General features: G+C 37.8%; 1 protein-coding gene across 1 annotated transcript in view; it reads left to right on the top strand.

Annotated features, from left to right (window-relative positions):
* The window catches only part of LOC143882086 (protein ALWAYS EARLY 3-like), a 49,408-nt gene that overhangs the window by 5,889 nt on the left and 19,733 nt on the right, over positions 1 to 23,786 (top strand). Inside the window, exons 3-7 of the mRNA XM_077385488.1 lie at positions 1,469 to 1,595; positions 4,065 to 4,163; positions 4,406 to 4,468; positions 10,384 to 10,461; positions 18,493 to 18,685. Of these exons, the coding sequence (XP_077241603.1) occupies positions 1,491 to 1,595; positions 4,065 to 4,163; positions 4,406 to 4,468; positions 10,384 to 10,461; positions 18,493 to 18,685 (538 nt within the window). The 5' untranslated portion in view covers positions 1,469 to 1,490. The remainder of the gene's footprint in view (positions 1 to 1,468; positions 1,596 to 4,064; positions 4,164 to 4,405; positions 4,469 to 10,383; positions 10,462 to 18,492; positions 18,686 to 23,786) is intronic.

Raw genomic sequence — 23,786 nt, 5'->3', positions numbered from 1 at the left:
GACACGGAGTATTGGACACGGCAAACTCTCAAAATTTAGAAACGGAGACACGGTTGAAATAGAAAGTACATATAATCATGATCTGTGGACAAGGCATCTGATATGGCAGCCCCTAAAAATCTAGAAATAGTGACACTCATACACATAAATACATACAAAGTAATTGACATTTCTAGCAGTACATTTAAAAGTGTCTGAAGGAGTGTCGACACATGTGGACACGGGTGTCGTGTCAGACACGACACAACACGGGTGTCGTGTCAGACACGACACAACACGGGTGTCGGCAATAAATTCAATGTGTCGGCCAAATCATAGATTTTCTCGTTTTTTGCATTTCTTCTCAAACATACCGTGGATTCACAAATAGGGGTATCCTATGAGATAGGGGTATTTTCTTTTTTGACTAGTTTTTTTTTTTTTTTTTTTCGCTATTTCTGGAGAAAATTTTAACGTATGAATATAAAATCTCTAGTAAATGAGCTAATCAAACAGTGGAAAACTAATTTTCCAGGAAGTTTTTTCAGAGAAAATAGAATCCATATATCCAAACATGCCTTTAAGGACTTCCTGTCCTTAGCTTTGTTTATAATATCAAATTCCATCTTGAAGTGGGTGTTCTCATTTTGGTTGGATCTTGGTGAATGCTTTAGCAAATCAATCCATGAACTTGAATAGAAGCTAGTGAATATACTTGGTACTTCTGTCTGATATTCCCTTCTCGTCCTGAAATTCTCCTTGGGGTTGGATTATTTTGCTAGCCTGGACTCTACCTCAATATACGACCCGCCAAAGTTCATAACAGGGATCAATCTAGATTCCTTTTCTTGCATGACCAGCCAAAGTTCATAACAGAGACCAATTTGGATTCCTTTTCTAGTTTCCTACAATTTCACTGGGAGAATTGATCCTACCTTTCTCGCAGAACACCCCATGAATGTAGCTTCACCAATTGCGGATTACACATCATTAAACTCCCCATATATGATTTTTGTTAAGAGTTCCTACATGGCTTTTTTTAACTTTGTGTTTACAGCTTTGCTTCATTAATAGCATGCACACTTTTTACTGTTTTGATTTGAAGAAGTGCAAATTCATTCTTGTTTCAAATCGAATATACACTCTTAAAGTATAAAAGATTAAATAACGCCATCTCCAACAGATTAAGCTTTTGGAGTAATTGGTTGTTTCACATACACCATTATAAAGTTCTCAACTGTTGATCTTTTCAATCTTCTAGATGTTTTCTCATTGGGAGCTGTTTGTTTTCCTTTTGGTATGCAGTGATGGAGAGTGTGATGTCTAGTGTTGGTATCTCTGGACCACTTTCCGAGCTTATCACTATGTTTATTGTTGTATTTGATGCCTTTTATTTTATTTTTCTCTTTGTCATCATTCCTTTTTGGTTGCCTAGTGTTTGTGCATTGTGATAAATGGACTCTGTGTTCTGTTTGTTGATATGTTTCAGATAGCTGGAAAAGGAGTTCCTCATGTCTTCAACCAGAAAATCTAGGATTGGTAATAAGCGGTTTTCTAAAGTTAAAGAGGACTCTCTTGATAAATACGGAGGCAATGCAAGCAAAAGTAGGCAACGGGTGAGTTTGTTCTTTCCTTCTCGAATTTTGTGCTTTGTATGGTGAGACTGCCTACTGTGATAATTAAATGGCCTTTTCTTCTACTCTGATGCCAAGCGTCTCTCTATGCAGTTACTATTCTGAGATTATTAGCTTTCATTTTCTCGTTATCATTATTTGATTTTATCACTGTAGCACTGTTGAATTGTTTCCGATAAAGAGAACAAATTATTGTAGGCTGAAATGTTATTTAAGGGTTATTTATTTATTTATTAGATTTATATTTCTTTTGTTCTAGAATTTTATGCTATTGAGGGTAATATAATTATTAGCTTTATATTTCTGTCTCTTATTCTTTCGAGTTTTTATATGGTGGCTGTGCGTGTAGCTATTTGTAGCCAAACCAAAATTATGGTGGGGCCCACATAATTGGATGATCTAAACCATTTGTTTGTTGGGCCCCGACATTGATAGGCTGTGCCCCTTAAGTATTGTTTTTAGGGTGTCCCTAACCCTCTAATTTGTGGTGGTTTAAAATAGATGGCATGGCAAAGAAACCCCGACAAATTGGAGGGCTATGAGGATCATTCTATGGAGAAGATTCTTGGGGCATGACCTACCACATCAAGGCCCAACAAATGAACGGTTTAGATCATCCAATAATGTAGGCCAGCTATACTTTGTGGCCGCATGTGTAGCTACATGCACGTCTGCCGTATAATAACTCTATTCTTTTGTAGTTTCTCTAAAGAACAAAGAGTTTGATTTCTACCTTTTCTGTAGTTTTCTTCATTTTATACTTCGTGGCATCAAAAGTAAAGGTGCTTAAATAATAAGGAATTCTACATGTGGTGTTTTGTAAAAAGCCTTTATTATTATTATTATTATTTGGGGGTTTTGCAAAAGAATTCTTGTACTTCGCCTTATTTGCAAAAGCAGTCTGCTAGTTTGATAATTTACAAATCCAGTCTACATTTGTCTGCCTTTTGCAAATCCAGTCATGTCTTCAGTTTGTGACGGAATTACCCACACCATAATTTTCTTTTAAAAATACTAAAATGCCCTTATGGCCATGTCTGGCTGCCAGGATTTTTTGCCATGATAAATCGGTGTCTCACAGTGGTGAGAGGGGGGTAGGGCAGCGAGTGGGAGAAGGAGAGAGAATTGACAGTACGCGATTGAGATGAGCCTGAGAAGTTGATCTGATTTTGAGTAGAGTTTTTTATTTCCTGATTTTTTTCCACTTCTCATCACTTGGATACACGTGTTTACTGTTTTTTGTTTCCTGATTTTTAGCCACTTCACCCTCTTCTCCACTTGGAGACACTGATTTATCATGAAAAAAAAATTCATGGTGGCCAAACGTGCCTTATATATGTAAAAGGCTAAAATCACCTCAATTTTAAATTTAATCTGCATTAAATTTAATATATCATTTATTTATTCTAATTAAGTACTAGTATTTATTCTACTTTTAATTTTTTTTTTTTACCTATTTTCGTAGGAAAACTACTTGCCCTCTTCCTCTGCCCATTTGCGGTTCGAAACCCCCAATGAGTACTTGGTGGACGGATGAGGACTGATAAAAATCCCATGTCCCCGTTGTTGGAGATAGCTTGTTGCCAAAATATTCAACTACGACTAAAAAGAGGCATCCATGGTAAAATTAGGGAGCTCTTTTTTTTGTTTTTGTTTTTCAATGAGGGTCAAAAGAGTGCAATGAAGATCCACCAAGCCTTGTTTTTGGGCAGCACACCCTGTTTTACGTCCCGCTGCCATAGTCTTTTACATGTAAGTGCATTTTAGTCTTTTTACAAGTCAGAAAAATAGGTCGTGGGTATTTCCATCACAAACTGATGACATGACTTGATCTGCAAAATGCTGCCAAATGCGGTGACTCCCTTTGTAAATTTTCAAACTAGAAAACTGCTTTTGCAAATAAGGCAAAGTAGGATACATCTTTTGCAAAAACCCTTATTATTTTTATGGTCATATGATTTCAATACATTTCTGTATTTTTTGTACTTATGAAAGCTTGTTGCATATGACATATCTCTTAATTCTGTGGTTTACCATGTTGAACGCCTAGTTTCTCTATCTGACAGCAGCAGATACTGTCATGTATAAGTTATGCAGCTTCCCTCTGTTTCTCTACTTCAAAGAGAACATCATTGAAGCCTTTAGTCACATGAATCAGAATCATGGTTTTAAATTTTGTCCGAAATACCGAAATTTCGAATTTCGGTTGGGACTGACATTGAAACCACATAAATCCGAAATTTTGGCACGATAATGAACTTTGTTTTTTTTACAAAATTTCGGCTGAAATTTTGGTATCGGCTATGTCCGAAACCAAAACCGAGACCGAATTTTTAAACCTTGATCAGAATGTTATCCACAGTGGACTGGCTGATAGCGATGCAATTGATGTTTACAAAATTTGACTTTATGAGCAGTTGCAAAGTATTGACTATCATACCGTTTGTGCAGAAAAGGAAGCTGTCTGACATGTTAGGATCTCAGTGGAGTAAGGAAGAGCTTGAGCGGTTTTATGAAGCCTACCGCAAGCATGGGAAAGATTGGAAAAAGGTTTGCCTTTTCTATACTATCTTGATTCCATTCCCTCATTGAAAATGCTTTTGACCCTAATTTTACTTTTAGAAAATCTTGCAAGGTCTTTACATTTTTAGATGACTTCTTTGTTTTAGATATTATTATAAATTTATCCGTACTTGTAAACTTGGCTTTTCGTTTTGTGGTAATTGCAAAGGAATTCAGCTTTTCATTGCTATTGGTATCCGTTAATGATTATGATTTATATGTATTTCCAGGTGTCTAATGTGATACGTAATAGATCTATTGATATGGTGGAGGCCCTTTACAATATGAATACGGTGAGCATGATACCTTATTTCTATATTGAATGATAAGCTAGAATTCACAATATTTGATGATTCCTATGATAGAATGGTTCTTTGGAATTTCTGCATGCAATAAGTTAAATTCACAGTACTCATATTTAGTAACTTCTCAACTTTAAAGCACTGAATATTGAAAAAGGATCAAGAAATTTGTTGTCCTCGTTTCTCAAATCTCAAGTAGACACTTTTCCTTATATGCTTTTCGACCTGTGTATTTACATTCTTGTATTTTCCTTTTTCAGCCTTTGCTATCAATTAAATGAATTCGGGTTAACTGATTTTAAAGAAGAATATTTGGTTAGTAGCATGAACGTGAATGTATAAAGACCATCTATTGTTTTTGGGTAGTTTAATTTGATTGTCATTTTCATTTGGGTCTGGACAAATTCTCAATATTGCAGTATGTTTTTTTTTTTGTACTTCGAATTCAAATTTCACATTCTTATGCTTTTGGGGAACAAAATATTTTCCCGGTCACAAGTTACTACATGTACTCTTCATGCATATGATGCATGGATCTGTCACAAATTTGATTCTCTTTCTAACTCACACTCAAACATTCTAACTCTTGAAATCTATGAAATCTATGATTTCATCGTCTTGTCCCCTTTTTTCTTCTTTTCGTTTCTTTTAAACACACAATGTCATGCTATACAGTTTGTATCATATGTGTTATTGAGATTTTATATGGTGGCCGACCGTGTGATGTAAAGGTCAGAGAGAGAGAAAACCCTCCCTCCCTTGATTTTTGATCCAAGAAAAGCCCCCTTTTTTGACTTTTCCTTGGATCAGAAATCAAGGGTGGTAGGTTTTATCTCTCTCTGCCCTTTTTACCACACGGTCGGCCACCATATAATTGTGGAACTCTACTTTGAGGCTGTTTCACGTGCGTCACCCGAAAATCAGCCTTTCACTTAACTTACCAACTTCTCCAAAAGCTTAAGCTTTTGGAGAAGTTGGTTAGTTAACATGGTATCAGAGCCAAACGTCTCGTGTTCAAACCTCCCGGATAGCAAAAATCCACATGCGATGGTCGGCCCGAAGTGGGACCACATGTGCCACGTGTTTGCCAAGTGGGCCACACGTGCGGGGGAGTGTTAAAGTATAAAAGATAAATAACGCCTTTCTCCAAAAGCTCAAGCTTTTGGAGAAGTTGGTAAGTTAACATGGTATCAGAGCCAAAGGTCTGGAGTTCAAATCTCCCGGATAGCAAAAATCCACATGCGATGGTCAACCCAAAGTGGGACCACATGTGCCACGTGTTTGCCAAGTGGGCCACATGTGCGGGGGAGTGTTAAAGTATAAAAGATAAAATAACGCCTTTCTTAAGCTTTTGGAGAAGTTGGTTAGTTAACACACTTTTATGTGAATGGCCAAGATCAATCTATCTAAATTCTAAAATACCTTGTTTTTTACTCAGCGCTTCACATAAAAGTGAAAGGCTGATTTCTGGGCGATGCACTTAGTCCCTGACAGACGTGAAACAATCTCCTCTACTTAAGGTATACAAAGTCCTTGAATGTGGCGTGATCTACATTTCATCAAACGTGCCCACGCGTTGCTCTTTTTTGTCTATCCACCTACCCTGCATCCCTTTTCATTTTCCAGTAAAGTCAGATAATACTAACTTTTTGTCTGCGCACCAGAACTTACTGCCCTGCAACCACAAGATTTTGAAAATTCCTGCTACAGTTGGACACCAAACTATACTTTCAGTCACCCGATTGGTCATTCAATCTGATTGCAAAGGAAAAATATAAATTAATGTTCTTTTCCAATATATTTTCTCGCTCCTGTTTATGTCCTACGCATTTGAAAGGAAATCTATTTCTTACCCTTTTTCGCTAAGAAAGCAGAATTCATTTAAAGTATAATTGGAATTAGTATTGATGTTAGATGAAGGGCTAGTATTAGCCTTAGTCTAAAGTGTTGAGATATCATGTTGTAATAAGCCCATTTTTATAAGGGCATTTAGTATTTTATATTTAATTTTATAATACCCCTATTAGGGATCGCAAGGAGTAACTCCCATGCATCTCTCTTTCTCCCCAAAACTCTCACGCCTCTTCTCCTCTTCTTGCCTTCTATATCTATCTTTCGTCCTTCTCTATTCATTTCTCCACCATTAGTTCAAATTAGTATCAGCGCAGCAGTCCAACGGCCAAGGTTCCCTTGCAAAGTTCTTTTTTCCGACTGTACGACTGATGTAAACAATTGTATGGTCAGATCCTTCAATCCTTAAGGGATGTATACAATATGGAAAAAGACGATTTAAGAGATTTACGGGTGTCGTTTTCAGTGATTTGGAGATATTTTTGTTCAGATATGATCAAATCTTATTCCTGAAAAATTCCTAGAAAAATCAGATTGGTAAAATTTGGAATTAGTATGATAAAAAAAACTGTCCGTGGTGAGCTTGCACAACATGATCTACTTCCAAAACTAACTTATAACATATCCTAAAATTCAATTTGAAATCACCATAATTCTTCATAAAGGAAGACAACCCTCTAGAATTTTCAACCTAAACAATGCCCCAAAGGGTACTTAAATACAAAACAACCAAGATGCTTCCCTGTTTAGGCTGCATGGTCTTGACAAAAAATGGGTCCTTTCCAAGTTAGCTTTTAACTTTCTGTTAATACCTACAATTACCAGAAATATAAAACAACATGGTTTGCATATCTATACTCTTACGGACAAGTGGGGACCATTCAATGACATCATCATGGTACCCATTGGAAGGTGTCTCTTCGGCCTTTTTGCTAGACTTTTGTCTATTCTTCCTTGCATAACAATCTAGGCATGTGCTGTCATGCCCTCGACCCGGACCCTTGGGGCACATGGCAGGCGCCGCATGCTCGCTAGGCGAACCCGGCAAGCGTGCAAGGCCTCTGAACAGATGATCATTTAGATAAGCATGGTTGAAACATAATATCCACAAATAACTAAGAGACATGAAATAAAAGAAACTCTCTTTCATTTACACAACCTCTCAGAATCTATATATAAACAGAAAATAAATACAATGTACAATCCGATACTCACTCTAGTATGGTCACACTCTCGCCTCAGCAAGGCTCGCGAACGGGCAACTACTCAGAATCTGAAATGTGCAACATCGAGCACATTAGCAAATAGCTAGTAAGCAAAACAATAATCTAGCAGTTTATCATAAGCTGTTACTTGTTATAGTATCATATACACACCATCATTTTCAGATATACCTTCAATGTTTAAAGCCAGTAGGCACAAATAGAGATGTTATTTATATTCAAAGCCAATAGGCACATATAGTTATATATCAAGAATTATCGAGCACATAAGCATAAAGCTTGTAAGCAATACAATAATTTAGCAGTGTATGATAATCTTACTACTTCCCTGTAAATAAAAGGGTATATATATCATATCAGAACTGGGCCAGTAATATGGCACTATCAGAATTAGAATCAGAGTCAGAATCACAACCATCACAACCATAATTAGAATCACAAACAGATGCATATGTAGATGTATGTATGTATGCTCAGACTCAGGATCAAAATCAAAATCATCTCACAACCCAAGAGTGCCAGGAGAGTACATTTGTTTTATAGGGCCCGTAGGCATTTACAGAATTGGCGCCCGTAGGCTTTCAGAATTCTTATCTTTTCAGTATATTTTACAGAACTTAACTGGTGTGGCTAAGTATGTGAGAATGCACAGGACTTACCCATAGCTACTCTTGAGGGAGGAATCATGCCCATGATACTAATGTACCCCACTCGGCAGGGTTATGCATGCAGATGCTGAATGGTACGATGGATATGTAAGTTATATGAATCATGCCCATGATACTAATGTACCCCACTTGGCAGGGTTATGCATGCAGATGCTGAATGGTACGATGCATAAGATATATATACCAACATATATTAATTGATATTAATAATAAGCTAACTATGCTGTCTCATTCGAGAATAGTTTGCTCACATATTAATACAGAACAACACATATATATCAACCAATATCAGATCATTAAGATATCACATTGCTACACAGAGTAATGAACTAATATCAGATCATTAAGATATTACGAAGCTACACAGAGCTATCAACTAATATCACATCTTCAAGATATCACAAAGCTACACAGAGCTATCAACTAATAGCGGGTCATCAAAATATTACGAAACTACTCAAAGCTATCAACCAACATGATATCACCAAGATCTCATAGAGCTATCAACTATCATGAGATCATCAAGATCTCACAGAGCTACATAGATCCATCAACTAATATCCGATCATCAAGAAATCACAGAGCTACACAGAGCTATCAACCAACATGAGATCATGAAGATCTCATAGAGCTATCAACTATCATGAGATCATCAAGATCTCACAGAGCTACACAGATTCATCAACTAATATCAGATTATCAATAAATCACAGAGCTATATAGAGCTATCAACAAATCATGAGATCATCTAGATCTCGCAAAGCTACACAGATTCATCAACTAATATCATATCATCAATATATCACAGAGCTACACAGAGCTATCAACCAATCATGAGATCATGAAGATCTCACAAAACTATCAACTTGGCACTCATGCCCGTAACTATTAGTGGTCATTATTGCTCAAAACTAGGCTCATAAAGTCATTTTACTTAGCATTGTTTCAATCTCTATCCATATATGTATATGCCCATAAATATACATATATGTACTTTCCGTGTGTCTCTCACATTATGACATGTAATTATACATATATTTACACCCATATATACATATATGTAATTCTAAATTTAAACTCAAATTGGGATAAGTCATAAACTTAAAAGTTATTCTACATATATTATTTCCAGGAACTTTTATGTTCATCCATCCTGCCAAATCTCGCCAGAGTTGACCCGAAAATATGAAAATCACCATTTAATATCTTTAACTTTGTAGTTAATCAAAAGTGCTAAAAATGAGTGTAAATCACACAGGAATCAAAAGAATCAAGAAAGACAAGATTAAACTTATAAATTTTAAGAAATTTCTTCTCTTTTTCCACTTGTTTGCAATCAAACTTTGGTTTCAAATACTTTCAGACCATAAATCAAATATCATATATTTTCTCGAATTTTTTCACGAATTTCTCTTGAATTTTCCCCATTTTCTCTTCATTTTATCATAATTAAAATGAATTAAAATGGATTTATAACCTTGCATGAGAGAGATGGCACTTGAATTTCCAAGTGTCACTCTCCTCTCTCTCCCAGCCATGCTAATGTCTAATACCCAAAATACCCTTGACTATTAGACTTAGCCTTTTGTTAATTACACTTGTGCCCCTAGTGAAGTTACCAAAATACCCCTTTAGCTTAAATAAATCAAATAATAAACACTAATCTCACTTAATCACTTAAATATTCTTATTCTCTAAATCACTTAGGATTAATGTTAAACCCAAAACTTGTTCCTTTCACGTGTTGTGTTGGCCTTATCATATCTTGCCCATCACTCTTACTCTTAAGTTTCTTCTTTCGTTGACTTGGTCATGCATTGTAGAACAATCAATATATGTATGCAAGTTTTCTATATTCCTTCCTCAACATTACTGTGGGTAGTTATTTGCATTAAGTAGGGACAAACTCTATTTGTTGAATGATAGGTGACTTTTCGTCCTATTAGCATTCTATTTTTTGGCAGAATTGATCTAAACTATTTTCTAAAACAGCTTTGTTTTTCTACTACCATATTTTGAACTCCATGATGGACGTTTATCTGGCTTTAATTCTATACTTTTCTGATTTAGTATTGGTAGTACATTATGGGTAAACAGAGTTCCCTATTTAGCAGATAGTTGGTTCATGTCTTTTCATAATCTCAAATGTGTAATGTACTTTCAGGCTTATTTGTCCCTTCCAGAGGGAACGGCATCTGTGGCTGGACTGATAGCAATGATGACCGATCACTACAATATACTTGTAAGATTGGAAGTTTAGTTTTGAACTTTTATTTCGGCCGAGTTTGAAAGGTGTTATTGTGATTCTTTTGAGCAGAACTCTTTATTTTTGATGATGCATCTAGACGTTTATTCTTGCTGACATTTTCTATATTCGTGATTTATAAGCATAGCTTTAAATTTCATCCGAAATTCGAAATTTCGGGAAATTCAAATTTTTATTTAAAATTTAATATTGTTACGAAATTTCAGCCGAAATGATTATTTATTCAATTTTGAACTGGATTTCGTCCGAAATTTTGGTTTCGGCCAAGGACGAAATTGGGATCGAAACCGAAATTTAAATCCATGTTTATAAGTAGGATGTTCTTTGATCCATACTTGGAATGGCTCTGTCCTGAATATCAGTATTTAAAACTTGGCACTAGGTTTTGAGTTCTTCCTAAGTTCTTTGGGCAGTGGAAAATATTTTATAGTCGACATGAGTGAGTATAATAGCAATAACTACTAATATTAGTACTAATACTGATACTATTTATTAAAGTATAAAAGAATAAACAACGCCTTCTCCATCAGCTTAAGCCTTTGGAGTAACTGGTTGTTTCACTTGGTATCAGTGCCAAAGGTCCTGAGTTCAAACCTCCTTGATAGCAAGAATCCACATGCAATGGCCAAACCCAAAAGAGGGGCCACATGTGCCACGTGTAGGCCAACCCTAGACAGAGGGGCCACACATGAGGAGAGAAGAGGGGGGGGGGTGGGTTGTTAAAAGTATAAAGATTAAATAATGCCATTTCCAACAGCTTAAGCTTTTGGAGTAATTGGTTGTTTCACATTATGGAAGGATATAGAAGAAAGAAAAAGCAAGAAAAGCGAGAATTTTTGGGGTGTAATGTCTAACCACATGACGTCCCGTAAACCTCTTTTAATATAATAATTGAAGGAGAAATTACAACTAAGCCATTACTTATGACTGTTCCTGTTCAAACTTACACTGTTACATATGAATAATCTAAATGAGCTATGCAAAACTATCCTATTTCTAAGCACTTCCTCTCAATCTAGAGCATACAAATCATCCATTCCCATCTTAGAAAAAACAATACCAAACTGACTACGACCAAGTGCCTTCATAAGTATATCAGTCAGCTAATCTTTAGACCTGGCACATGCAGTAGTATCAGTTTGGTAACTTTTTCACGAATAGAATGGCAATCTACTTCAATATGCTTGGTTCTCTCATGGAATATTGAATTGGTGTAGATATCAGATTGGAATTAACTTTTTTCAGGAATAGAATGACAATCTATTTAAATATGCGGGGTTTTCTCATGGAATCCTGAATTGCTAGCACTGTAGGTAGCTACCTAGTTATCACTTAATATCGTATTGGCTTTTCAACCACAAAACCAATCTCCTCCATATTTATTGTTCGAGGTTTCATGGGAGAAAGATAAAGATAACAGAAGTGAGAGGGAGAGAGCGTGAGAAAAGTATCTTCTCCCTCTCATAGAATATATTATATGTGTGTGTCACTAGGGTTATACATTAAAGGTCCACAAGATCCCTAGTCGGGTATGTAAATTACACCGCTTCGTTAACACTCCCCTCAAGCTGTAGTGTATATGTCATACAACCCCAGTTTGTTACACATATCATTCAACTTTGCTCTCCCTAGTGGTTTGGTAAATGTATCAGCTACCTAGTCTCCTGATCTAGTAAAAAACAATACATATTTGCCCCTTTTGAATCTTCTGACAAATAAAATGGCAATCCAACTCAATGTGCTTCGATCTCTCATCGAAGAATGGGTTTGAAGCAATATAAACATCAGCTTTATTATTGCGATACAATGATGCTGGAAACGAGAAAGAGAAGCCAATCTCAGATAGAAAAGATCTCAACCAGGTCAACTCCCCACATGTATGAGCCATAGCTCGATACTCTACTTTCACACTAATCTAGCCACCACATCATGCTTCTTGCTTCTCCATGACACTAAATTTCCTCCAACAAAGGTGCAATATCATGTACTCGACTTTCTATCTGCAGGGGATCTGGCCTAATCTGCATAAGTGAACCCTTCAAAGTTCATGTGATTGTGTTTTTTGAAGAATAAGCCTTTATAAGGGGGCCCTCTTCAAGTACCTAATTATTTGCGTAGTTGCTGCCCAATGAAAGGTACATGGAGAGCTCATGAATTGACTCATCACACCCACTGATAAGGAAATATCCGGACAGGTCACCATCAAGTAAATCAACTTGCCAACCAATCTTCTGTACCTGCTAACAAATTCCCTTGAAAAGAATAAAGATTGACATTAGGGTCCATGGGAACCTCAGTCGGTTTCACCCCTAAGGATCCAGTCTCTTCTAATATGTCCAATATACATATTTCCTCTAGGACAATGACAGTCCAAAATGTGAATAGGCTACATCAACTCCAAGGAAGTATCTGAGGCGAACTTGGTCTTCGGTGTAGAATTCTTTATGAAGGAAGAGCTTTAGTTTCTGTATTAAGAAAATGTACCCACTATTAGATTACGAGCTAAAAACTGAGTGGTCGAATGCACTGCTTTATGCCGAAGCGCATAACCATGTCGTTTGAATCTCCCAAACCAAGCCCCATGAGATTGCGTAAGCCCATATAACACTTTACGAAGATGGAGGCGAACAGTTTCATCTCCCCTGAGCAACATACCCTAGAGGTTGCTGCATATGGACTTCCTCATTGAGGTCGCCATGCAGAAACACATTTTTCACTTTTAACTCATATAGTGGCCAACCCATGTTCACAGCCAAAGATATTAACAAACAGACGGATGGGATTTCGCAATCAGAGAAAATGTTTCAGTGTAATCGACATCAAAAGTCTGAGTGTACCCTTGGCAACTAACCATGCTTTTAAACGTTCAACCGTCCCATCTGACAAGTATTTAACCTAGAACACCCAACAACATCCACTAGTCTGAGCACCAGGAGGAAGCAAGACCAATTGCCAAGTATCATTGGAATAGAGTGCATCCATCTCAGCATCCATGGCAGCACGCCAACCCGGGTGAGCTATGGCATCTGCAACAGATCTCGGAACAACAATAGAAGAAAATGCAGATAGGAATTTATGATAAACAGGAGAAACCTGATCATAAGAAATAAAACCAGCGATTGGATGGGCGATAGAACGTGAACGAGCGTGAGAGGCAACTGGAGAATCAACAGGAATGGAAGGAACATCAGTTACCAGAGGGCTCGATGTGGATCTGTCAGACTAGAAATTTAGATGGTTGGGTGGAGGGCTCATATCATGAGGAGTCTGCATGATCCGCCGAGGGTCACGAGTGTAAACTTGCAGTGGAGAAGGTGAAGGATCCATCCATAGAAGTAGATGAGAGAGGAAGAGGCAGTCCGGTTCTTGTAGAGGATCAGCTGTAGAGTCGGAGAAGGGGTAGTCTCAAAGAAAGTGACATCCTCAGAAACATAGACCTTCCGCAGACGACGACTGTGGCACCAGGGGCGGAGCTACATGTAGTATAAGGGGGGCAGTTGCCCCTGTTGAGTTGGGCCAAATCCTTAATAGCCCCAACTCAATTTGGCCAAGCCCCCTTTAAAATTTGAAGGCCTTCCCCCCTTATGTATAAGCCTTATAAGCTTGTCCCCCTTATGCATAAATCCTGGCTCCGCCACTGTGTGGCACTATACCCTTTCTAGGTATGTAGGTAACATTACGAGGGTCTAATTTGTCCAAGTCAGGAGACAAATTATGAACAAAGTAGACACAACCAAAGATATGTGGGAGTAGTGGAAAGGGATTCCCAGTAGGGTATAAGACAGAGAAAGGGGTTCGATTATTTAAGACAGAAGAGGGGAGACGATTAGCCAAAAGTAGGCAGTGAGGAGTGCATCACCCCAATAAGGCTTAGGTACCCTCATCTGGAACATGAGAGTGCGAGCCATATTCAGAAGGTATCTAAGTTTCTTCTCGACTACACCATTTTGCTAGGAGATGTAGGCACAAGAGGACTGATGATGAATACCACGACTCTCTAAAAACGTCTGAAACCCATTACATGGAGAAAAATATTCACGTGCATTATCAGTATATCCAATGGAATATTGATATTAATTACAAATCTCAGAATAAAAAAGTACGAAACGTAGAAAAATCTTCCAAACGGTCTTTAATTAAAAATAACCATATCATCCTTGAATAATAATCAACAAATATAATGAAATATAACCCGTATGGGTGTGGCTCTGGCTTAAAGTCATGGGTATGCTCACCATTGATGCGAGTTCGAATCCCCCTCGGCTACCCGATGCGCCTAGTTTACAGGTGATTGCGCGCCTCCGCAGGGAAAAGTCCCGCGCTAAAATTTGGCGTGGGGATACCATATGTCATCAAAAAAATATATAATGAAATACTTAAAATCAAACAAGGACGTAGTTCGACGAGGGCCTTGGACATCAGAATGAACTAACTCAAATGGATGAGAGACACGATTAACAACTCTAGAAGGAAATGACACCCTATAATGTTTACCTAATTGGAAAGACTCACATTGGAAATGGACTAACGGGACTAGAGACTGTGATAGAATTTTGAAACTTCTCTATTGAGGGGTGGCCCAGATGACAATTCCACTGAAAAGAGTCGACTGAGCTCCGTAATGCTTACCAGTGCTTCCACGATTGAGATAATAAAGTCCATTCACCTCATGACCCGAATCAATCCTCCTCCCAGTCTGTAGATCCTGAAAATCGTAATAGGAAGGAAAAAGGTCACAGAACAATGATGATGTTTAGTAAGCTGGCTGACATAAATCAAATTAAATGGAAACTAAGGGAAACGGAGAACATAAGACAAGGAAAGACTTGAATGGGGGGAAGCTACACCAATTCGGAAAACCAGAGGGGTAGTCCTATCAGCCAAGGCGACACTAGGACCTGATGAAGAGTATGACTGAAAGGAAGAGAGCAAATCAGATTTACCAGTCATGTGGTTGGAGGCTGTAGAATCAATGAGCCAAGACTTAGAACTAGGAAGGCAACAAGAGGGGATCCAACCTTGTTGAGCGAGAGTGGCAGTAGGGTGCTTACATTTGTCCTTGGATCACAAAAATTCGTCATGATCGGCATGAGAGACAACTAAAGAATCACTCTGCTTGATCTGAATAGAAGAAGAAAGTGTGAAGTTATCATACACAGTAGTAGAAGCATGGTTGGCATATTTGGATGGCCTCATCTCCGGATGCAGATCGTAACAAAAGTCTATGGAGTGACCCTCCATACAACAGTGAGTGCAAAAATGGGATCCACGGCCTCTTCCACGGCCATGATGACCTCTCCCACAGCCAGATCAACCATCCCGACCACTACGATCCCCTCTGAATTGAGCAGCGAGAGCATAACGCTCAAGAGCAGACTCACCCGATCCCTCAACTCGCATAGAGCGCTGCACACGAGAGAACGCAACATCGAGGGACGACAGAGACCCTAAACCAACAATTTGCTGGCGAATCGAGAGGAATTTGGGCCGTAAGTCATCTAGGAACTAAACGACTCACAATTCTCGCTAACGTTTGATGGATGCGTGATCTATTCGATGTATTAATGAAGAAGAAATCTGAGTTACATTCTCATGAAAATATGTATAACTGCTTTCTTTAATATTATATATAACTTCTAATTTTATTATACATGAATTCTTCTTGCCTAATCTATCAATTAACGGAATCAGATTTTTTAATACCGAAAATTATTAATTATTAATTTTATTAAAATTTAGGAAAACTTGATTTTTTTTAAAATTTTCATAAATGCTCTTTAGCTTCTATTTTTTTTTATCCAAAAATTAATTATTTTATTTATTTTTGCTAGAAATTCTTTTAAATTTCCATCACTATATTGTACGCCTTCATTGTATTGTAGTTTCTTAATAACATTAATGAATAAAGTGAATATGTTGTTGTATACATTTTCAATTTCGAATGGACCTTGCTATTCTTGACATGCGGGACAACACATGTCATCAGGTATTTGATGTTGTTAAACCATTATTGATGGTTGTCGTTGTACATGTTATTTGGTATTTGATCTTGTTAAATCATTAGGGATGGTTTGCTTGTTTTTGTGATGTTTTCAAGTGTGTATTTTTAATTATCTTAGATTTTCCTATAGTTTCATCTCAAATTCCTATCATTTGCATTTTGTTGCATTCACTATCTTGGTCATTGGGCTTTCCCTCTCTTCTCTAATAAAACTCTATTCATTAAAAAAAATTCCATCATTTGAATGCATTTCCGTAACTTCCTTGATTTTTTAGGATTTCCATGAAATATATGACCAAAATTGACATGTTTCCTTTTATGTGGCAAGCAACATGCATACTGAAACTGACATTTAAATTGTTGATCAATACATGGAAATGCTTCTTAACACAACATTCCCAGACGTGTATGGGTGATGTGTCTTGGTGGAATAATACAAATTGTTGTGTTGTTGATGATAAAATGATACGACTTATTTGAAAGATTCCTTATCATTTTTAGAAATTAAAAAGTATATATCTTAAATGGAAAGATATATTTTTAAATGAGCCTTGTGAGCCTCTTATAGTTTGGATACTTAAGGCAAGTTGTCTTGATATATTTTTATTTTTAAATAAGCCTTCTTATAGTTTGGATACTTAAGGCAAGTCGTCTTGATATATTTTTGTTATACAAGTTTTTTTTTTTTTTTTGTGGATTTTTACTCGATATTTCTGTTTTAGGTGACTATTTCCCTGAACAAATGAAATTTGCTTTACATTCTTCGTGTGGCTACTGTTAAGGGCTCTCTCTAGTTTATAGGGTTTATTTCATTTTTAGTTTTCGATTATTAAGCTCAAATATCAATGAGTGAATCCTTTTAGTTTTGGAAAATGCCTAGAATTGACCAGGTGATCGATCACCGGGGGTGGGTGGGTGCCTGAGCAATCAACCAACATGGCAACATCTATGTCAAAGTATAAACGATTAAATAACATCTTCTCTAGCGGCTTAAGTTTTTGGAGTAATTGGTTGTTTCACATGGTATCAGAGCTACAGGTTCTGGGTTCAAAACTCACAAGTCCCCGATATTAAAAGTCCACTTGTAAAGCCAACCCATAAGGGGGTCACATGTGTCGCGTGTATGGCCATCCCAGAAAAGGGGAGCCACACGTGAGGGGGAGTGTAAAGTATAAATGATTAAATAACACCAACTCTAACGGCTTAAGCTTCCGGAGTAATTGGTTGTTTCACAATCTAGAACAACGAAAAATAGGTTTTCCCAATGCTGATATCCATTTTTTTTTTGGATATTGCTGGTTTTGAGTCGATAACAATGTTCTTGATTTAAAAAAAACACAATTTTCTTGATTTAAAAGTAGTAACTCTTGTTGCTTGATTTTCAGTCCCTCATTCCGAATGGATGGAAGTAACTTGTTGGCATTGTATTTGTACATTTTTTTTTTTTGAAAATTGGTAGCCAAATTGTATTTGTACATTGATGCATTTATTTCATATACTCGCATAATGCTTATGCTAGGCTGCTAGGATTATTATTTCACAGATTATTACTAATTCCATTGATATATTCCTTGTTTCACAATCATGGATTTAAATTTCGGTTTCGGTTTCGCCCTTGACCGAAACCGAAATTTCGGCCGAAATCACTGATATTTTGGCCGAAATTTCGGAATAATATTTTAAAAAAAATCAATTTTTTGAAATTTAGGCCGAAATTTCTGAAATTGCCGAAATTTGGGATTCGGAAAATTTCGGTTTCGGTCCCAACCGAAATCCTGATTTTGCACGAAATTTAAAACCATGTTCACAGCAATCTATGTCTAGTTGTCTACTGGTCCAAATTTTATGACATTGATAAGCATTTTAAGTTCATCAAGGAGTTCAATGCTTATCCTATATTTCATTATTGGTGCAATTTTAACATGTCTACTTTACTCCTCATACTGTAATTGGCTGGTGGGAATGGCTTGGCTTGAATATGAAGTTGGTTGGCTGTGAACTGGCAGGAAGGGAGTGATAGTGAACCAGAAAGCAATGATGGGTTAGGAGTATCTCGTAAGCCTCAAAGGCGTGGTCAGGGAAAATCTCAGCTCAACAACTCAAAAGGATTGGATGGCTATTTTCCAGACTTGTTGCGATTCCAGTCAGCTCCATCAAGTGATGGATGCCTGCCTTTACTGAAGAGGAGGCGTTCTGGAGGTGGACTCTCATTCTTTAAAATATAGCATTCACTTGGTTTTCTATTACTGACTCTCGATTATTCTACATTAGCATTGGCTTTGGAGGTTCATAAAGTGCCGTGGACTTGTCCATTTTGGGAAATGTTGCTTTATGTTGTGTTCTTAGCTAAAATTCGTAAACATAAGATGGTTGGGTTTCAAAGATAGGGCTTTTCTACCACATAAAATCGTATATAGCAACTTGTATGTATGATTAAGAACATCTCTTTCTCCTGTTGGTTTCAGGTTCTCCATTCCGTATGAAAATAGAACAAATCTGTACTCTTTAATATCTTTTTCTATTGTTTGTTTCAACTTTCCAGTCCCTATTAGAATAAAAGAAATTTTTATTTTTTTGCTTTAATTTACGGTACTTACAATAAAAAAGAGTTGCCTTGAAACTTACATTTCATCTTGATTCTCTTTGACGTAAAAATGATATTGGACTTTTCCACGTATAGCATGCCTTATTAATCATGTACAAACATGGGCAATGTCACATTGCTATGAGTGGGTTGTCATCTGTAAATTATCTAGGAAGATTTATCACTATCTTATATGATAGCATTACATATACTATCATAGTTCATAGCTTAAATGTCCTAACATAGTAGATATATTTAGTTGCATATATACTGTACTATGTACGGTAAAAAATCTAGATGATCACCCAAAATATTAGGTCAGGCCCAACTGTTGACATCAGCATGGCATCGTAGTGATGACATGCCATGGCAACATCCACAGGAAGAGGAGGGCCTCTTCAATTCTTCTTTATCACCTTCTATTCATGACTTAACTAATTGGTGGGTGTTGTTGGATGTACATATGTAACATGTTATGTATGCTTTATTTTCCGGTCCCCCCTTATTAAGGGTATTTTAGTCATTGTAACAATGTACGATATGTATCTTCTGTTTGTTAATATACGGCAAAGGGGCACATGTTTTGCTTATGCTCTTCCAGTCTTATTGTACATCTCTTCTCCTTTTCACATCTTCTTCATCTATATTTCCATCAACCCTAACTGGTTCCATTGAGCATCATGGTATCAGTGCTTCTCCTAGACCTATCTCTCTCTTCCTCCATTTTTGTTCGTCTTCATTGTAGGCATTAGCCAAGAGAAGAACTGAAGTCAGCCCATGATTTTTTAAAGTGAAAATGGAAGTGGTTTGCATCCATTAGTCATTTTTGATCCACAATGCCACTGGTACATTTTTTTTCTTCATTTCGATGCCTCTATGAAATGTGGTAAGATTTTTGCGGTTTTCCCACTCGCATAGCTCGTTTTCTAAAGATCTGATCTCTGGTCTTGCTTCAAAAGGTTTTGTGGGTTTCTTCCCCCATTTGCGTTATTTTTGATCCACAATGCCTGCTTGTACACTTTATTTGAGCTACAAAATTATATCTGAGGTATTTGAAAAATTTTGCATAAAAAAATAGTCTGTTTTCCCCTGATTTGGGCATTTTCGTGGACTTTTAACACCATTATCATTTTCTTTTAGTAAGCCTAACCTTGCTTATTAGTATTGCTTCTTTTGTTGTTTGCTGTGACTCTCCATTAGCCAAATTCCCTTCCATTTTTGCTATTCTTGGTTGTTATCAGTCATTTTATATTATATTATCCTTTGTTGTTAGGGATCTTTGTTTTTTCTGTTTAAGTATGGTCGTGCACCCCTCTTTGGAGGTATTTATGTCTTTCACTATGTATGGCACGCATATACATACACACACATATATATTCTGTGTGTGTGAGAGTGAAAAATCTCTCTAATACACACAGACATTCTCCCATCTATTCTCTTCTCTCTCTGTCTATATATATATATATATATATATATGAGGAAAAGGATTGTACGCTCGAGTGTACCTAACCTTAGGTACGCTCGAGTGCCAAATCACATGGGTCCCACATTTTTTTTGGTCATCTAAACCATTCATTTGCAAGGCCCCATCATAGATAGGGTGTGTACCAAAAATCAGCACCATTGAATCATCCTAACCCCTCCAAAACTGGAGGGCAAAATGAGCAGATTTGTGGACAAACAGTGTCTGTCCATTTTGACCTCCACAAATGGATGGGTTAGGATGATCCTATGGAGCTGATTTTTGGTGTGCACCCTATCTATGATGGGGCCTTGCAAATGAATGGTTTAGATGACCAAAAAAAATGTGGGACCCCTGTGATTTGGCACTCGAGCGTACCTAAGGTTAGGTACACTCGAATGAATGGTGAGCTAGCTTGCCCAATCACATGGGTGCCACATTTTGGGGGTGTACCAAAAATCAGCTCCATAGGATCATCCTAACCCCTCCATTTGTGGAGGAAAAAAATGGGGCAAATTTGTGTCTGTCCATTTTTGTCCTCCACACATGGAGGGGTTAGGATGATCCTATGGAGCTGATTTTTGGTACATCCCCCATCTATGTAAGGGACTTTCAAATGAATGGTTTGGATCATCCTAACAAAGTGGGCCCCCATGTGATTGGGCAAGCTAGCTCACCAACAGTTTCCTCATATATATATATATATATGATTGTACGCTCGACCGTACCTAAAGTTAGGTACGGTAGAGTGCCAAATCACATGGGTCCCCCATTTTTGGTGGGCATCTAAACCATTCATTTGCAAGGCCCCATCATAGATAGGGTGCATACCAAAAATCAGCTCCATAGGATCATCCTAACCCATCAATTTGTGGAGGCCAAAATGGACAGACAGTGTTTGTCCACAAATCTGCCCATTTTGCCCTCCAGTTTTGGAGGGGTTAGGATGATTCAATGGTGCTGATTTTTGGTATGCACCCTATCTATGATGGGGCCTTGCAAATGAATGGTTTAGATGCCTACCAAAAATGGGGGACCCATGTGATTTGGCACTCTACCGTACCTAACTCTAGGTACGGTCGAGCGTACAATCCTTTTCCTCTCTCTCTCTCTCTCTATATATATATATATATATATATATATATATCCAATGTAGTTCGTAACATGGTATCAGAGCTTCAAGATTGAAGACCGAAGACCGAAGATCGATACTCCATCCTTGAAACCCTAAACCTATAACTAACTCTAAGAATCATTTCCGCTACCTCTTCCCTAACCCTAACTAGTGCCGCACCTACCTAGAACCCTAACCCTAACAATCGCACCCCCTCTCTCTTCCAAGTCTGTACCGCAGCCACCAAAATCCTAACCCTAGTTTTCATTCGAACCATCTTACGAAACCCGACTTTGGGTATTTTAATACCTAACCCTAGAACCTATTCCTCTCTTTCCCACATTTTTCTTCAACTATTTCCTCCCCTCTACCCAACCGCCCAACCCATCTAGGGTATTTTTCACCCCATCAGATCTACCCATAAATCCTCTATTGAATCCTTTTCCAACCTTTTCCTAAATTCAGTCCCTAAACTCATTATCATAACACTTCGTAATCATGGTTTAAACTGGTATTCTTTGATCTTTGTCATCTTGTGGTTGGTTTTAGGCAATTGTTTGGTGATTTTATCACGTTGGTGGTGTATGTTCATGGGGTTATTGCCGCTTTCGATCCCGGAACCTTGTGTTAAAGTGTGAGATAGCATCTGCAGATTTTTTTGTTGGTGGCCTGTCCGTGATTTGGTGGTGATTAATTGTTGTTGGTGCTTGTTGTTGGTTGGTGGTTTTATATGTGGTTCTGTGAGTGGTGGTGATTGTTGGTGATATAAGTGCACGCCAACCGTTCGATGAAATGTCCGAGCGAACTTGTTGTTGGCATTGATTTGTGATTGGAGTTGTGATTTTGTGGTGTTACCATGCGTTTATGTTGTTGTGATTTCTTATAGCTATTCACCATGGCTACGTCCTCTACGGCTTCCGGCCCTTTTCCTGTGATTTCCATGACTTTGATCAAACTTGACGGATCCAACTACCCTGCATGGAGTCAAGCTGTTAAGCTCTATCTCCGTGGCCAGAGCAAACTGAGTTATATCACCTCGGACCCACTATCACCTAAGGACTCCACCTATGACAAGTGGAGTCAGGAGGATGCTAGTCATCAGTCCCTGTTATGTCAGAGTATGGAGCCCAAGATTTCTAGTTATATGTTGTTCCTGGAGTCATCAAGAGCTCTCTGTTTACGTGCAGAGACACTTTACTCAGGAACCAACAATCTTACGAAGATTTGTGATGTTTATTCGGACCTCCTCAGATCGAAGCGGGGCGAGTGATCTGTTTCTGAGTATTACTCTGAGTTTTTGGGCTTGTGTGAGCTGCTAGACTCTTACTTGCCGCCCTCTACAGATCCTGGTATCTTGCTGTGCTAGCCAAACAAAAAGAGGAGCTCCATGTTGTTCAGTTTTTGGATGGTCTAGGAAGAGAGTCTCTTCCTATTCGACAATTGATAGTGGGTGAAGGCAATTTACCATCTCTGGATGTGGTTTTCTCTCGTGTTCAGCGAGCTCGTCGTGTTGATGTTTCCAATGACCTTATTGGTGAGCGATCTACTTTAGCTGTTCAGTCTGGTTATGGTTGTGGTACCTGTGGTGGTTGTGGCTGCGGCCGCGGTCGTCGCGGATCCGGTTGGGATCATTCATGTCAGAGATTTGGTTACCCTACTCGTCACCTGGGTCGATCCACTGTGACAATAAGTCCTCCATTCATATACCTATGAATCCAGTCTTTCACGAGAGGACAAAACTTATAGAGGTGGATCGTCCTTTGTTCGTCATCGGATTTAAGAAGGGGAGATTTGCACTATGTTTACAAGATCAAATGATCAAATAGCAGACATGTTTACGAAACCATTGAACAAGGCTAGATTAAGCGATTTATGTAACAAGGCATAAATACCCCACTATGGGGGTATTTATGCCTTTCACTATGTATTGCACGCGCGCACGTACACACATATATATTCTGTGTGCGTGAGAGAGTGAAAAACCTCTCTAATACATACTGACATTCTCCCATCTATTCTCTTCTTCATCTCTCCCTCTTTTATTTATTCAATGTAGTTCGTAACATTTTCCATCTTTACTTATTAGGGCTACTAGTGTCTTCTTTTTGGTTTTCCTCTTCCAATCATGGTGATTAACACC

The sequence above is a fragment of the Tasmannia lanceolata genome, unplaced genomic scaffold (genome assembly GCF_043159265.1).
Source record: "Tasmannia lanceolata isolate RefF3 unplaced genomic scaffold, GAP_Taslan_0.1 ptg000007l, whole genome shotgun sequence".
In the NCBI taxonomy this organism is placed as follows: domain Eukaryota; kingdom Viridiplantae; phylum Streptophyta; class Magnoliopsida; order Canellales; family Winteraceae; genus Tasmannia; species Tasmannia lanceolata.
Note: the sequence above shows the minus strand (reverse complement) of the source record. Positions and strands in the feature narration are given on the sequence as shown.